The sequence below is a fragment of the Chiloscyllium punctatum genome, chromosome 9, assembly GCF_047496795.1.
Source record: "Chiloscyllium punctatum isolate Juve2018m chromosome 9, sChiPun1.3, whole genome shotgun sequence".
In the NCBI taxonomy this organism is placed as follows: domain Eukaryota; kingdom Metazoa; phylum Chordata; class Chondrichthyes; order Orectolobiformes; family Hemiscylliidae; genus Chiloscyllium; species Chiloscyllium punctatum.
The window spans coordinates 3,947,267-3,963,104 of NC_092747.1; the positions used below are offsets into that span (position 1 = coordinate 3,947,267).

The following is a 15,838-nucleotide window of genomic DNA, read 5'->3' on the forward strand; positions in this document are numbered from 1 at the left end:
AGAAGTTAGAGATTGAGAGAATTTCCTGAAGCTCTAACATCGCCCTGTCTCCTGCCAAACCTGGTTAGAATCCATTTTCCTCTTTCCAAACAGCATATCCTATGGTTGGCGGTTAGCACCTCCCTTGTTTGATCAATTCAACATTTAAGTAGCTGCCACCCCTCAATAAAACAATCCCTCAGTTCATGTACAGTGTCCTTAGGTCAATAATTAAGTTGCCTGACTTCCCAGGCTAATTCCCAGCAGAAAGCATCTGCCTTTGCTCTCTTCTAAAACAAGCTGCTGTTCAAAGTTAAAATCTTAACTTCAGCTCAACTCCAAACCTGAAACTTTTTAAAAAGTTACATAGTGATAATCTGTACACCTGCCAGAATGATGATTGTTGTGTCTGGGACGTTGTCATGCTCTCAGAATCATGCCTTACAGATAGTATCAAGCTGCTGATGGACTAATCTGTGAGACAGCTCTCCCAATTTTGGCATTAGTCCCCCAGATGTTAGTAGGGAGGACTTTACAGAAAGTGCAGTGTCTGCACTTGTCACTCCATGGCAAGGTGGGCAATTGAACAACTCGCTGGAGGAGGATATCCCTATCCTCCATGATGCAGAATCCCACATTGCGGAAGATTAAGTTGAAACTTTCACAACAATCTTCAGCCAGAAGTGCTGAGTGGGTGCCCCATTTCTGCCTCCCCTGGATGTCCCCAATAATATGAATTCTCATCTTCAGCTGATTTGAATCACTCCACATTGATGTTAAGAAATGGCTGTAGACAGTGGATATTGAACAGGATATGGACCTGGAGCAGTTTTTTTAGATTAGATTAGATTCCCTATATCGTGGAAACAGGCCCTTCGGCCCAACCAGTCCATACCGACGCTCTGAAGAGTAACCCATCCAGACCCATTTCCCTCTGACTGATGCACCTAACACTAAGGGCAATTTAGCATGGCCAATTCACCTGACCTGCACATCTTTGGACTGTGGGAGGAAACCGGAGCACCCGGAGGAAACCCACGCAGACACTGGGAGAATGTGCAAACTCCACACAGATAGTCGCCCGAGGCTGGGATTGAACCTGGGACCCGGTGCTGTGAGGCAGCAGTGCTAACCACTGAGCCACCGTGTCGCCCTTAAAAAAAATATAGAACGCTTCACAAATTTGTGTGTTATCCTTCTGAAGGCTTGTGCTCCAGAAATTGCTGGAACCGTAACCAAGTTGTTCTAGTACAACTACAGCACACTCATCTAGCCAACAATGTGGAAAATTGCCCAGGATGTCTTGTATTCAAAATACAAGACAAATCCAACCCAGCCAATTACCATCGTTTCAGCTCAATCATGAGTAAAGTGATGGAAGTTGTCATCAACAGTGCTAACAAGCAGCACCTGCTCAGTAATAACTCGTTCACTAACTGCAAGTTTGGGTTCCCCCAGGGCCATTCAGCTCCTGACCTCATTCCAGCCTCGGTTCAAACATGGACAAAAGAGCTAAATTCCAGAGGGGAGGGGAGGGGAGAGGGCCAGCCATTGACATTAAGGCTGCATTAAACAGTGTGGGTTCAAGAAGCCCTAGCAAAGCTAGAGGCAGTGGGAAATAGGGCAAAATTTCTTTGCTGATTGGAGTCAAACCTGGCAGAAAGGAAAAATAGTTGTGATTGTTGGAGATCAATCATCTTATTTCCAGGATGTCAATGCAGGGGTTGCTCAGGGCAGTGTCCTAAGCCCACCCATTTTCATGTGCTTCTTCAATGACCTTGCCTCCATCAGAACATCACAAGTAGGAATCTTTACATTGTTGAGCACCATTCACAAATCCTCAGATGCTGAAGTAATCCATGTCCAAAAGCAGCGAGATCTGAATGATATCTAAGCTTGGGCTGGTAGATAACATTTTTGCCACACAGGTGCCAGGCAATGACTATCCCAAGCAAGAGAATCTTAACCAATGCCTCTTGAAATTCAAAGGTGTTATCGTCATTGAATTTCCCATTATCTAAATCTTGGGGTTAACATTGTCCAGTAACTGAACCAGCCATATAAATACAGTGGTTATAATAGAAGATCAGAGACTTGGAATTCTGTAGTGGGTAAGGTCACGATCTGATTCTTCAAAGCCTGGCCTGCCCAGTGATACCCACATCCTGTAAATCAATAAAATAAAATCATCAAATTAACAGGACTGAAGACAGTAGACTTGCCTGGATCTGATTACCTTCATCCAAAAGTTTTAAAGGACATGGCCAAAGACAAAATGCAGGCATTAGATGAAGTATTTCCGAATTCACTGAATTCCTGGTAGATTGTAGTGAATTGGAAAACTGCTAATGTTACACATCTATTCAAGAAGGGAGGTAGACAGAAAGTAGGAAACCTACTAATAGGCCCATTAGCTAACATCTGTAGTTGGGAAAATGCTGGCGCCCATTACTAAGGAAGACATAGCTGGACATTTAGAATAGCTTGGCTCAATCAAACAGAGTCAACATGGTTTTGTGAAGGGCGATCATGTTTGACAAATTTGCTAGCACTCTTTGAGGATATAATGAGCAGCTGTGATAGATGAGTATTGGTTTTCAAGAAATCATTTAAGATGCCATGTAAAGCTCAAAATAGGAGCTTACAGTATTAAGGGTAATGTATTAGCATGGATTGAGGATTGGTTAACACCTGGCCAACAGAGAATCAGGATTAATGGGTCCTTTTCAGGTTGGAAAGAAACTATTGGAGTACCATAAGGGGTAGTCCTAGAGCATCAATTATTACTATCTATTAATGACCTGGAAGAAGGGGGCGGGTTATAATGTGTCCAAATTTGCTGATGACATAAAAATAGATGGTATGGCATGTTGTAATGAGGATAGTAGGAACTAGCATGAGCTATAGATAAATTGAGTGAATGGGTAAAAATTTGGAGCGTAATGTAGGATTGTGAGGTTGTGAACTTTGGCAAATATGAAAAAACAGACTATTTTTTATTTGGAGACTGACTCCAAAACATGGCAGCACAGGGCAACCCAGGTGTTCCTGTGCAAAAACAAAATGTTAGCATACAAGTGAAAGCAGTAATTATCGCAAGGGGGTTGGAGTTTTATAAACAGGCAAGTCTTGTGGTAATTGTACAGAGTGGTGGTGAGGGTGTGCACCTGGAATGCTATGTACAGTTTTGGACCTTATATTTAAAAAACAATGTATTGTTCAAAATAGATTTCACTTGGTTGTTCTTGGCATGAATGGGGTGGACTTATCAAGAACAGCTAAACATGTCAAGCTTTTTTTTTAAGAAGTTATTCACTTGTGGGAGGTAGGGGCCACTGGCTGGGCCAGCGTTTATTGACCATCCCTAGTTGTCAGTGAGTAGGTGATGCTGAGCTGTAACTCAGGATGGGCAAGAAATGCTGGCCTGGCTAATGACACTCTCATCCCATGAATGAATTTTTAAAAAATAGAACAAACAAAAGTGATGTAATTGAAACATACAAGATTGTAAGGATAGACATTGAGAGGATATTTCCACCGATGGAGCATCTCAAGCCAAGGGACATAGTGACGCATAAAGGGAAAACTTATTAAAACTGTGATATGGATAAACTTATTCTCCCAGATGGTATTGAATATCTGGAATTCTCTATTCCAAATGGTTGTAGAGGCTAGATTCCTGAAAATATTTAAAGAGCAGGTAGATAGATTGTTTTGAAATCTCAGGGAAATTGACGGCTACACTGAGCTGGCAGGAAAGTAGAGTTGAGGTCTGAGACAGATCAGCTGTGGTCTGAATAGCAGGACAGGTTTAAGGGGCTGAATGGTCTATTGCTATTTCTCATATTTTGTTTGGGAGAAACAGATTGATTTTGCCCCTGTGGTTCCCTAAAACACCCTTACTGCGAGAGTTTTCTTTTTCATGTCTTGTGTCTGTTGTAGACTCATCCTGATTGATGTAATAGTCCCAGCACTCCAGTATGGCGTCACAATCAGGAAGGTAGATGGGGAACTAGATGTTCTGTGACCTTTTTTATGTTTAAGGAATTCCTATATTGCCTTTGTCCTCGTCATGGATGATTGATTCCTTGACGTGTGCATTTTTCTGCTTCTGGGATTCACTAACATGCATGAGACCGTCTCAAAGAAATCTCTAAAATACATGTGCCTAAAATTTTCTTTTGATAGCTGTGGGATGCAAATCTGTACCTTTAGGGACATCGACCACTTTACTGAGTGTAAAGTGCATATAAACATGATGATTTACAGAACAGCAGGTCAAAAGTATTTCATTCTCTAAGTGCTTCGACAATGTGAAACGTGCTACACACAGCAATTTTTTTGTGAACTTTGTTCTAAAGGGCATTTGAGTTTCCAGAACTGCATTTGACAGAATTTCTGTTTGTCTTTTCCCCAGAATAAAACCAGAAGATGGAATGGACTTTGGAGTATCGCTACTATTTTACGGGTTGTATTATGGAGTGTTGAGTCGTGACTTTGCAGAAATGTGTGCAGACTACATGGCGTCAACAATAGGGGTAGAGTGACCTTAGAGGCCCTAGCCTCTCTTGTCAGCTGTTTTCCATTTGTATAGCTGCATTAATGGTTTTGTACTTACCCTCCACTGAGTGGTTAGATGATGAGGGGAAGATTTTATTGCCTCAGAGGAACAGGAGGATTCCATGAGAACCTCGTCTGCTCCACTATTCACTTAGTGGTTTGGCTGATCTCTAGCACTTGCATTTGCCCTTTTTTTTTAACCCTTTATACCATTATCCACAAAACACTATCTATGTCAGCCTTAAACATTAGTTAAACCACTGCCTCCATAGTCTTTTCTTGGAGGGAAGAGTTCCAGATTTCCACGCCGTTTTGGTTGAAAAAGTGCTTCCTGAATGGCCTAGCTCTAATTTTAAGATATTGCGCCCCCCCCCCCCCCCCCCCTACCCACAGGACTCTTTCTTTCTCTATGACTTCATCCTTTTCTTTCTTTCCCTTGCGCTGTCTCTCTTGCTCTCCTCCTCCCCTCCTCCCATATCTATTTTTGTTGCTTGCTCATTCTTTTCTTTGTATTTCCTATTTTGTGCTCTCTCACTCACACACACACACACACATTCCCACCCCCCCCCAATGATTTTTCAGACTTTACAACTTCAGTCAGCCTGATAACATTATCCTTTCATCTTCTAAAGAAAGCAAACCAAGGTAACATACCCTATCCTCACGTTTTAGACCTTTCCAACCTTCTCGTCAACCTAGTGAGTCTGGGATCTGCAAAAAGAATTCCCCTTCGTCCACTGCAGCACAAATCCTGGCGGCATGCTCCTGAACCACATCTGTCCTGTCACTGAGGTGTCCCTCCCAGACACCCAGTATGGCTTCTGGCTTCCGGCTTCCTGGGATTCTGCAGACTTGATTAGATTAGATTACTTACAATGTGGAAACAGGCCCTTCGGCCCAACAAGTCCACACCGCCCTGCTGAAGGACAACCTACCCATACCCCTAACCTAACACTATGGGCATTTTAGCATGGCCAATTCACCTGACCTGCACATCTTTGGACTGTGGGAGGAAACCAGAGCACCCGGAGGAAACCCACGCAGACACGGGGAGAACGTGCAGGCAAATCTTCAAGGCTAGGCAGATCCAGGAAAAATGTCAGGAGCAAAGTCTAGAATTGTTGCTCCCTTCATTGACCTGACCAAGGTGCTTGATTCTCCAAATTTTGAAGCTCTATGGATGGTCATCCATTGTTGCAATGCCCATTTGATGTTTGTCACTATCCTGAGACTACTGTGTAACATTATACCTGCTTTGTGGAGGGTCTGAAACAGACCTTTTCCATCCAGACCAAGATCAAACCACATTGTTTGATTGGTCCCTAACATCTACCTGAGCATCCTTATCTACTTCATCCAAGATGTCTTACCACCAGGTGTCAGTATCCAGTATCATTGTTGGTTGCGCCTGTGTGAAAACAAAACTCATCACTGTGGGCATTCATAGCCTTGAGTTTGAAGATGACTACTGCATGATGGTCACTCTGCACAGGGCAGGACAAGGATTTTCTACCAATCTTCCCTGGGTCAGTTGAGCATACCCTGCATCATCTATTTTGATGAGCTAGCTCTGGATTTCATGCAACATTTCCTCGCCTAAGGAGCTACTATCAAGCTGCAACCACATGTCTTTGATGACAGAAACCTGTGGAAGTCAGGATCTTGGTTAGAAGACCTTTTAAGATCCTGGTCTATAAGATTGTTGATGAATTTCCTGTACTACAGTGAAACCTGGATTGTCTACCAACATCATATTAATATCCTTGAAAGCTTTCACCAGTACATTGAATCCTAGGGATCAAATGGGAAGACACACTGGGCCAATGTCCTGCATGAAACTGTCTACCAGCATCAATGTCCCACTCCTGAAGAACCAACTCCAATAGATGGGCATTGGCAACCAGATACCCAGAAACTTCTTCCCTGCTCTCCATTGGTCCCGCTTTTAGCATTAAAGCCTTTGATAAGTTTCTGCTTGGTAGATTAATTAGTAACGTTAGATCATGTGGGATTCATGGTGAGCTTGCCAATTGGATACAAAATTGGCCTTCTGATAGGAGACAGAAGACGGTGGTGGAGGGTTTTATTTTAGACTGGAAGCCTGAGACTAGTAGTATTCCACAGGGATTGATATTGGGTCAACTTTTTGTCATTTTTATAAATGGTTTGGATGAGAATACAGGAGGCTTGGTTGGTAAGTTTGTGGATGACACTAATATTGATATAGTGGACAGTGAAAAAGCTTATCTAAGATTGCAAAGAGATCTTGATCGATTGTGTCATTAGGCTGAGGAGTGGCAAATGGAGTTTAGAATAATAGAATCCCTCTACATCTCCATCCGCCATGACCAGGGCCTCCAAGCCCTCCGTTTTTTTCCTCTCCAGACGTCCCCAACAGTACCCTTCCACCAACACACTCATTCGTTTGGCCGAACTGGTCCTCACCCTTAACAATTTCTCCTTTGAATCCTCCCACTTCCTCCAGACCAAAGGGGTAGCCATGGGCACACGTATGGGCCCCAGCTATGCCTGTCTCTTTGTTGGCTACGTAGAGCAGTTGATCTGCCGTAATTACACCAGCACCACTCCCCACCTCTTCCTCCGCTACATTGATGACTGCATTGGCGCCACCTCGTGCTCCCACGAGGAGGTTGAGCAATTCATCAACTTCACCAACGCATTCCACCCTGACCTTAAATTTACCTGGACCATCTCTGACACCTCGCTCCCCTTCCTGGACCTCTCCATCTCCATTAATGACGACCGACTTGACACTGACATTTTTTACAAACCCACCGACTCCCACAGCTACCTGGATTACACCTCTTCCCACCCTACCTCTTGCAAAAATGCCATCCTGTATTCCCAATTTCTCCGCCTCCGCCGTATCTGCTCCCAGGAGGACCAGTTCCACCATAGGACACACCAGATGGCCTCCTTCTTTAGAGACCGCAATTTCCCTTCCCACGTGGTTAAAGATGCCCTCCAACGCATCTCATCCACATCCCGCATCTCCGCCCTCAGACCTCACCCCTCCAACCGTAACAAGGACAGAATGCCCCTGGTGCTCACCTTCCACCCTACCAACCTTCGCATAAACCAAATCATCCGCCGACACTTCCGCCACCTCCAAACCACCACCAGGAATATATTTCCCTCCCCACCCCTTTCTGCCTTCCACAAAGACCATTCCCTCCGTGACTACCTGGTCAGGTCCACGCCCCCTACAACCCACCCTCCCATCCTAGCACTTTCCCCTGCCACCGCAGAAACAGTAAAACCTGCGCCCACAGCACCTCCCTCACCTCCATCCAAGGCCCTAAAGGAGCCTTCCACATCCATCAAAGTTTTACCTGCACATCCACTAATACCATTTATTGTAGCCGTTGCTCCCGATGCGGTCTCCTCTACTTTGGGGAGATTGGGCGCCTCCTAGCAGATTGCTTTAGGGAACATCGCCGGGACACCCGCACCAATCAACCACACCGCCCCATGGCCCAACATTTCAACTCCCCCTCCCACTCTGCTGAGGACATGGAGGTCCTGGGCCTCCTTCACCGCCGCTCCCTGACCACCAGACACCTGGAGGAAGAACGCCTCATCTTCTGCCTCGGAACACTTCAACCCCAGGGCATCAATGTGGACTTCCAGCAGTTTCCTCATTTCCCCTTCCCCCACCTCACCCTAGTTCCAAACTTCCAGCTCAGCACTGTCCCCTTGACTTGTCCGGACTTGTACTACCTGCCTGTCTCCTTTTTCACCTATCCACTCCACCCTCTTCTCCCTGACCTATTACCTTCATCCCCTCCCCCACTCATACATTGTACTCTGCTACTTTCTCCCCACCCCAACCCTCCTCTAGCTTACCTCTCCATGTTTCAGGCTCACTGCCTTTATTCCTGATGAAGGGCTTTTGCCCGAAACGTCGATTTCGAAGCGCCTTGGATGCTGCCTGAACTGCTGTGCTCTTCCAGCGCCACTAATCCAGAATCTGGTTTCCAGCATCTGCAGTCATTGTTTTTACCATAGTGTGGAAACAGGCTACTTGGCCCAACAAGTCCACATTGATCCTCCAAAGAGTAACCCACCCAGATCCATTACCGTACCCTATTACTCTACATTTACCCCTGATTAATGCGTGGGTTTCCTCCGGGTGCTCTGGTTTCCTCCCACAGTTCAAAAGATGTGCAGGTTAGGTGAATTGGCCATGCTAAATTGCCTGTAGTGTTAGGTAAGGGGTAGATGTAGGAGTATGGGTGGGTTGCGCTTCAGCGGGGCGGTGTGGACTTGTTGGGCCTAAGGGCCTGTTGCAACACTGTAAGTAATCTAATCTAAACTATACATCCCTAAACACTATGGGCAATTTAGCATGGTTAATCCATCTAAGGTGCACATCTTTGGATTGTATGAGGAAACCAGAGCACCTGGAGGAAACCCGTGCACACACAGACAGTAACCCAAGGCTAGAATCAAACCCGGGTCCCTGCCGTTGTGAGGCAGCAGTGCTAACCACTGAGCCACCATGCTACCTCTTAATGTTTAATGTGGATAAAGGTGAGATATTGCATTTTGATAAAGCAAACAATGACAGAACTTGTACTATGAATAAAGGGCACTGGTATGTTGCAGAATAGAGAGACCTAGGGGTTCAGGTGCATAATTCTTTGAGATTTGCACCACAGGGTGGTTAAGAAGATGTTCAGTGTGCTTGCCTTCATTGCTCAGACCTTTAAATATAGGTGCTGGGACATCATGTTTAGATTGTGCAGGATGTTGGTTATGCTTCTTCTGGAGTACTGTGTGCAGTTCTGGTTGCCCTGTTATAGGAAGGGTATTATTAATCTGGAGAGGGTTCAGAAAAGATTTACCAGGATGTTGCCTGAAATGGAGGGTTTGCGTTGTAAATGTAGGCTGGGACTTTTTTCACTGAAGTGTAGGACGTTGACGATTACCTTATGTGCGTTTATAAAATCATGAAGGGCAAAAATCTTTTCCCTAAGGTGGGGGAGTTAAAAACTAGGGGGCATACTTTTAAAGTGAGAGGAGAACGTTTCAAAAAAGATATGAGGGACAACCATTTTTTTTAGAGTGGTTAGTGTGTGGAATGAACTGCCATGTACAGTTACAGTATCTAAAAGACATTTGGCTAAGTACATGAATAAGAATGGTTTGGACAGATTTGGGCCAAAAGCAGGCAAGTGCGACTAGTTTAGTTTGGGAACATGGTCAGCATGGAGCTGAAGGGGCTGCTTCCTTGCTATATGACTCTATTGGCCAAAGGAAAAGAAATAAGGATGCATTCAATGTTGCCATAAAACGCTGAGACATTGACACCATTGGCTGGGAGCAGAAAGTGGCATCCAATCCAACAGGGTACAAGCCACTTTGTGGCACTGATTTGACTGCAAGGTATAAATGTGGGGGCAGAGAAAGGAGAAGGAGGCCAAACCAGGGCTACAAATTCTATTTTTGCACACAATAGCTTGTCCCATTGCACAAAAACTTGTTGATCTAAGGTTTGGTTACTCGGTGATCAAAGGCTCATCTAGCCTGATGGGCATTATACTCAATTTTGAGAGACCACTACCAGAATCAAATCTGTACCTTCTAATCTCTGTATATTTATCATAGAGTCATAGAGATGTACAGAATGGAAACGGACTCTTCGGTCCAACCTGTCCATGCCGACCAGCTATTTCAACCCAATCTAGTCCCACCTGCCAGCACCCGGCCCATATCCCTCCAAACCCTTCCTATTCAATTATCCATCCAGATGCCTTTTAAATGTAACTGTACCAACCTCCACCACATCCTCTGGCAGCTCATTCCATACACGTACCATCCTCTGTGTGAGAAATTTGCCCCATAGGTCTCTTTACTATCTTTCCCCTCTCATCCTAAACCTATGCCCTTTAGTTGTGGTCTCCCCACCACAGGGAAAAGACTTTGTCTATTTACCCTATCCATGCCCCTCATGATTTTATAAACCTCCATAAGGTCACCCCTCAGCTTCTGACGCTCCAGGGAAAACAGCCCAAGCCTATTCAATCTCTCCCTGTAGCTCAATTCCTCCAACCCCAGCAACATTCTTGTAAATCTTTTCTGAACCCTTTCAAGTTTCACAACATCTTTCCGATACGAAGGAGACCAGAATTGCACGCTATATTCTAACAGTGGCCAAACAAATGTCCTGTATAGCCACTTTCTGTTTTCCTAGTTGAATATACCTCTGAACACCTCGTGACTATGCCTGTTTAGCCAGACCGTTTGGGTTTGGTGGTGAATTCTCTATTACAACTGGAATGAGAGGAATGCCTTGATGATCATGCCCCACTGCTTCACCACTCATATCATTTATTTGTTGATTCAGTTGCCAACTTGGCTAATTCCACTCGTTGCTACTACTATCCAGAATAAAAGAAAAATAACCAGACTTTGTTAATAAACTCAAAATACTTCAAATATTATGAGCAAAACTTATTCTTAACTCCGGTGGCAAAATGTGGTCAACATTTGATCTGTGATTCAGAATTAAAACTATGTCCCCTAAATCCCACATCCCGATACACGCTAATAATAAAACCAAATTGATGCACAGAATTTCTTTTTAAATAATTACAGAACAGAAAACCAAGGTTTTGAAGCAAAGGAGAAAATGTGGTAATTCTTTTATCTGCTGAATTTCCTGTTGATGAAGCTGAATTGCTGAGTGTTGTAGTTTGGTGATAAATGTCCAGTTCTGTTACCAGACAACTTGGATTTGGAATTGTTGAGAATTGTCCATAGATCCTACTTTGGGGTTTACCAGCAAGACAGAAATATGGGTGTTTGGGAACCAATCCACTAGGTTGCTAGTGACATCCCCTAACAAACAAAATTTCTGGAGAGTGCAATTTCTGGGATGTCTGTTTGCCCTCTGCTGAGTTTGCAATATACAGTTCTAGGACCTGAGAGGATTAATTAGGACAGAGCACTAGTCCTCAATGCCAGTCCTTTTCTGTAATTACAGCAATAGGCCCCATTTATTGTTGAATTTTTTTTGGCTTTTCCGACATCACCTGGTTTCCAATGAAAGTAGCAGTTGGTTTAAAATAGACATTAAACTGTGGACTCTGTGTTACTCCGGTGCTGTAACAATGTTGTGATTCTGTGACAATGCAGTAAAATGTTCACTTGCAGAAAAGTGCTTGAAAAACAAATTAAGAATACGCCAGATCGAAATTCCCCCAATTTGTTTTCAAAAATGTGGAAACCACAGCAATGTATAAAACTCATTAGAAGCTCAAATATTAAAGGTAGACTCGCCATCATCCCAGAGGATGATAGGCTGCTCTCCCATTAAAGAGAGAGAGACACAATTGTTATGAGTTTAACCTGAAGAACATCATGCCTTAGGCAGGGGGTGAGGTTGAGAAAGTGGGACTTCATGGTTATCTCAGCCAGTACAAGGGTTGAACTTGCATTGTTGGCATTACTCTGTGTTACAAAACAGCCATCCAGCCAGCTGTGCTAACCCAGGCCCTGATCAAACATTTAACAGGAAAAAGTGGAGACTGCACATGTTGGAGTGCCAGTTGAAAAGTGTGCCACTGGGAAAAGCACAGCAGGTCAGGCAGCATCCGAGGAGCAGGAGTGTCGGGCATATGTCCTTCATCAGGACAACATTTAACAGAGCAATCAACAACATACTGACTTTAAAATCCTAAAATGTTCCACATTTCTTCTGAGGAGCAGTTGTGAAACACAATTTGACTCTAAATGAGATATTAGAACAGGTGATCAAAGATATTATCAGAGGTTGTTTTTAAGTGTCTTCAACAAGGAGAAAGAGATGGCGTTTACAAAGGAATTTCCATTGCTTAGGGCCCTGGTAGCTGAAGATATGACTAGAAACAATGGAGCAGTTTAAATCCAAGATGCGCAATGTGTTGGATGAGCAGAAGTCCTGAGATCTTGGAGGGTTGTGGAGCTGAATGAGATTATTGAGATTAGGATGAGGGCATGGAGGGCTTGAAAGTATGGGTAAGAATTTTAAAATTGAGATATTGCTAGACAAGAAGCCACAGGGTGATGGACAGATAAAACTTTGTGCACATTATGAAACACTTGACAGGAGTATTAAATGTGTTTTAGTTTATGGAGAGTGTGTTGCAGGAAGCCAGGCCAAAATAGTATTAGCGCAGTTGAGGCATTTCATCAATTTATTGCTTTGTTTAAGTATTCATGATCTTGCACCTTGACTCAGCAATATCACATTCATCTCCCAGCAACTTCACCATGTCAGAGATGCTGAATCTTTTTAGCTGTTCTGTTGAAAACGGCACTGCATTGTTCACAGGGATCCAAGCAACATTATCCCTTAACCAGAACCTCAAGAAACAATTTGGTAGTATTCTTTGATAAGTCAACAGTGAAGTTTGATTAAGCCCTTACAGTAGATTTTATAAATGGGGAGTTTTGGAAGGCATTCAACAAAGTTCATTGGGACACATGGGAGGATTATGATGAAGATGGAAAGCCGTGGAAGTCAGAGCAAAGTGGCAGCACCTGCTCACTTTGGGTTCTGCCAGGTCCACTCAACTCCTGACCTAATTTCAGCCTTGGTTAAAACAGAGTCAAAAGAGCTGAATGCCAGAGGTGAGGTGAGACTGAAAGCCACATTGAAGCCGCATTTGGCCGAGTGTGACGTGAAGGAGCCCTAGCAAAAGTTTTATCAATGGGAATTGGAGCAAATTCTTCACTGATTGGAGTCCTGTCTAGAACCTGGATGATGATTTTGGTTGCGGGAGGTCAGTCATCTCAGCTCCAGGACATCTCTGCAGGAGTTCCTTAGGGTAGTGTCTGAGACCCAACCATCTCAGCTGCTTCATCAGTGATGTTCCCTCCAATATAAGGTCAGCATTTGCGGATGAGGTCTTGTTCGTGGTTCAGTCTCTTGCACTCAAAGGTTCCTTTGCTGTTGCTTGTAAATCAGGTGAACATTATGCATAGAATCCATGTGATCATCAGTGTAAGGGAAATTTCTCGGTATTCTAGGCCAGGCAATACCACCAAAACAGGTCCTTGGGACATTGGAGGTGAAGTAAAAAGAAAAGGTTTAAATAGTGACATGGTGTTGAAGCTGAGTCTTATCAGTTGGCTCATGATGTGGGACTGGATTAGTGGTGCTGGAAGAGCACAGCAGTTCAGTCAGCATCCAACGAGCAGCGAAATCAGTCATGATGTGGGACACCTGTGCTTGCAAAAAACTACATGTATTCATATACAGGGCTTAGTCAACAACAAGTGAAAAGAATTTGTCCAGGCATTCTGTCTTTTCAGTTGAACAAAAACATTTGGGGAGCACTGTTTCCTGGTGCCTACCTCACGGCATGACAGACTAATCAGAGTCCAACTATCAGCCAGTTAGTACCTTGTTTTTCGTACAATGTAAATTGTTGTTCCCTTTGAGATTTGACACTCTTGTCATTCTGTCCTAATTGGCTGCAAGACAAAAGGCTTTGATCACATGTCTCTTTCTTTCAGCAATGTTGAGTTTCATTCTACCAAGCAAAAAGAGCCACTTTTATATCTCAACCTTTCATGACCTTGAGGTGTCCCCAAGTGCTTTCCAACCATTTAATTTCATTAATTGTCATCATTGTTATAATGTAGAAACAAGTTATTTCTGAAAGCTCTGTCCAAGTTGCAGTTGTGCTGTTGTTTTTTGAAGTGTTTGTTGTGTGTTGCAGTACTACAGTGCATCAGGGATGCCAACCAAACACCTCTCTAATGAAATCTGTGCAGTCTGTGGACAAAAAATCTTTGTGGATGTCAACGAGGAAGGCATCATAGAAAATACCTACATGCTAACCTGTAACCATGTGTATCCTTCATAGTGCGGGAGATACGCCAAGGAGCCAAATCTGACACTTGTTGAAATGATTGCTTTTCTTTTTTATTTTGCAGTGTCACCACAACAACACCTTACCAAAGAATCTTTGCAATGCAGTAATACAATATGAGGTTAGTGCACAAAGGAATTGGCACAAGTTACTGCATTTGGCCTCTGGACTGCTAGTTCAGGACTTCACACTCCAGCATAAGTGCCCATATGTTGATAGCTCTCTGGGAAGAACAGAAACTACATCTCCCCTTTTGCTGCTCTCTGGCCACTACCCACTCATGGGCCTCAGTCCCTTCCTTGCTCCATCCTGCTCTTGGGCTTCATCTGTCCCTCCATCTCTGTCCTGCTCTCAGGTCTCTGTTCCTCACTCCATCCTGCTCCTAGGCCTCACTCCTGAGGCAACCCTTTCTGTCATCTCCCTGTTTAAAATGATGACAGCGCTTGATAGGCTAAATAGATATGGAGAGGAAGGATGAGTTATGAATTAGAATATAAGCTAGACCATTCAGGGTTATGTCAGGAGGCAATTCTTTGCACAAAGGGAAATAGAAGTCTCTTCCTCTGCTTCCTCCCCGCAATATTATGGATTAGAAAAATTCTGCAGGCAGAGTGGAGTTAAATCATGATTAAATTGAATGACAGAACGGATTCAAGGGGCTGAAAGGCCTCATCCTGTTCCTGTGTACAAAACGTTCATTTCTTGTGGCAGGTGTCAACTAGATTCTTGTCAGGGACCAGTGTTCCAATGGACATTCGTCTATATGCCCATCCCCAGCACTCCACACAGCCTCCACCTGCCTGGGAACATTGCAATTCCTCAGCTTGCCTTCTTGGCAGAGTGCAGTGAGCAATCCTGAGCTCATGTTAAAACAGGTGCAACTTGTACTGCTTATGACTGTGATGTGTGCACCATTTGTCAGTTTTGCACAACGCAAAAATTTATGAGCAAAGTGTAACTTCCTCACCGGAAGTACATTTGTGCAGCTGAATTTGGCTTCTGCACTAGAAATCTTACATATATGTGCCTCTTGCTGTGCTTCTGTTTTAGAAGTTCCCGCCTTCCCACTATGAAGCTTGAGGTTTCTTATATTTACAGATATAATGTCATTTTTTAGTTTGTCTTTCTACCCATTAGAGTGTTTGGGAAGCCTACACAGAAATCCCCATCAGTCTTTCCCCTATAGAGTCCCTGCAGTTGTTGTTCAGAGAAATTAAATATTTTGTTCTTTTTTTCTAGTAATAAAGTTTGTCCAGGCCCCATGGCCCACTGGGCAGTCACATTTGATCCCAGCTTTGAAACCAGGCAGGAGGATTTTTTCATCTCGCTGAAAACCCCCTTCCCTCTAGTCTGTCCAAAAATGTACACTTCCCATCTTCTCCATTCCCCATTCTCTTTAGAATAACTCTCCAATT

General features: G+C 43.9%; 1 protein-coding gene across 1 annotated transcript in view; it reads left to right on the forward strand.

The window, feature by feature from the left end:
* The window catches only part of LOC140481087 (E3 ubiquitin ligase RNF121), a 78,294-nt gene that overhangs the window by 43,036 nt on the left and 19,420 nt on the right, over positions 1-15,838 (forward strand). Inside the window, exons 6-7 of the mRNA XM_072576732.1 lie at positions 4,397-4,517; positions 14,271-14,404. Of these exons, the coding sequence (XP_072432833.1) occupies positions 4,397-4,517; positions 14,271-14,404 (255 nt within the window). The remainder of the gene's footprint in view (positions 1-4,396; positions 4,518-14,270; positions 14,405-15,838) is intronic.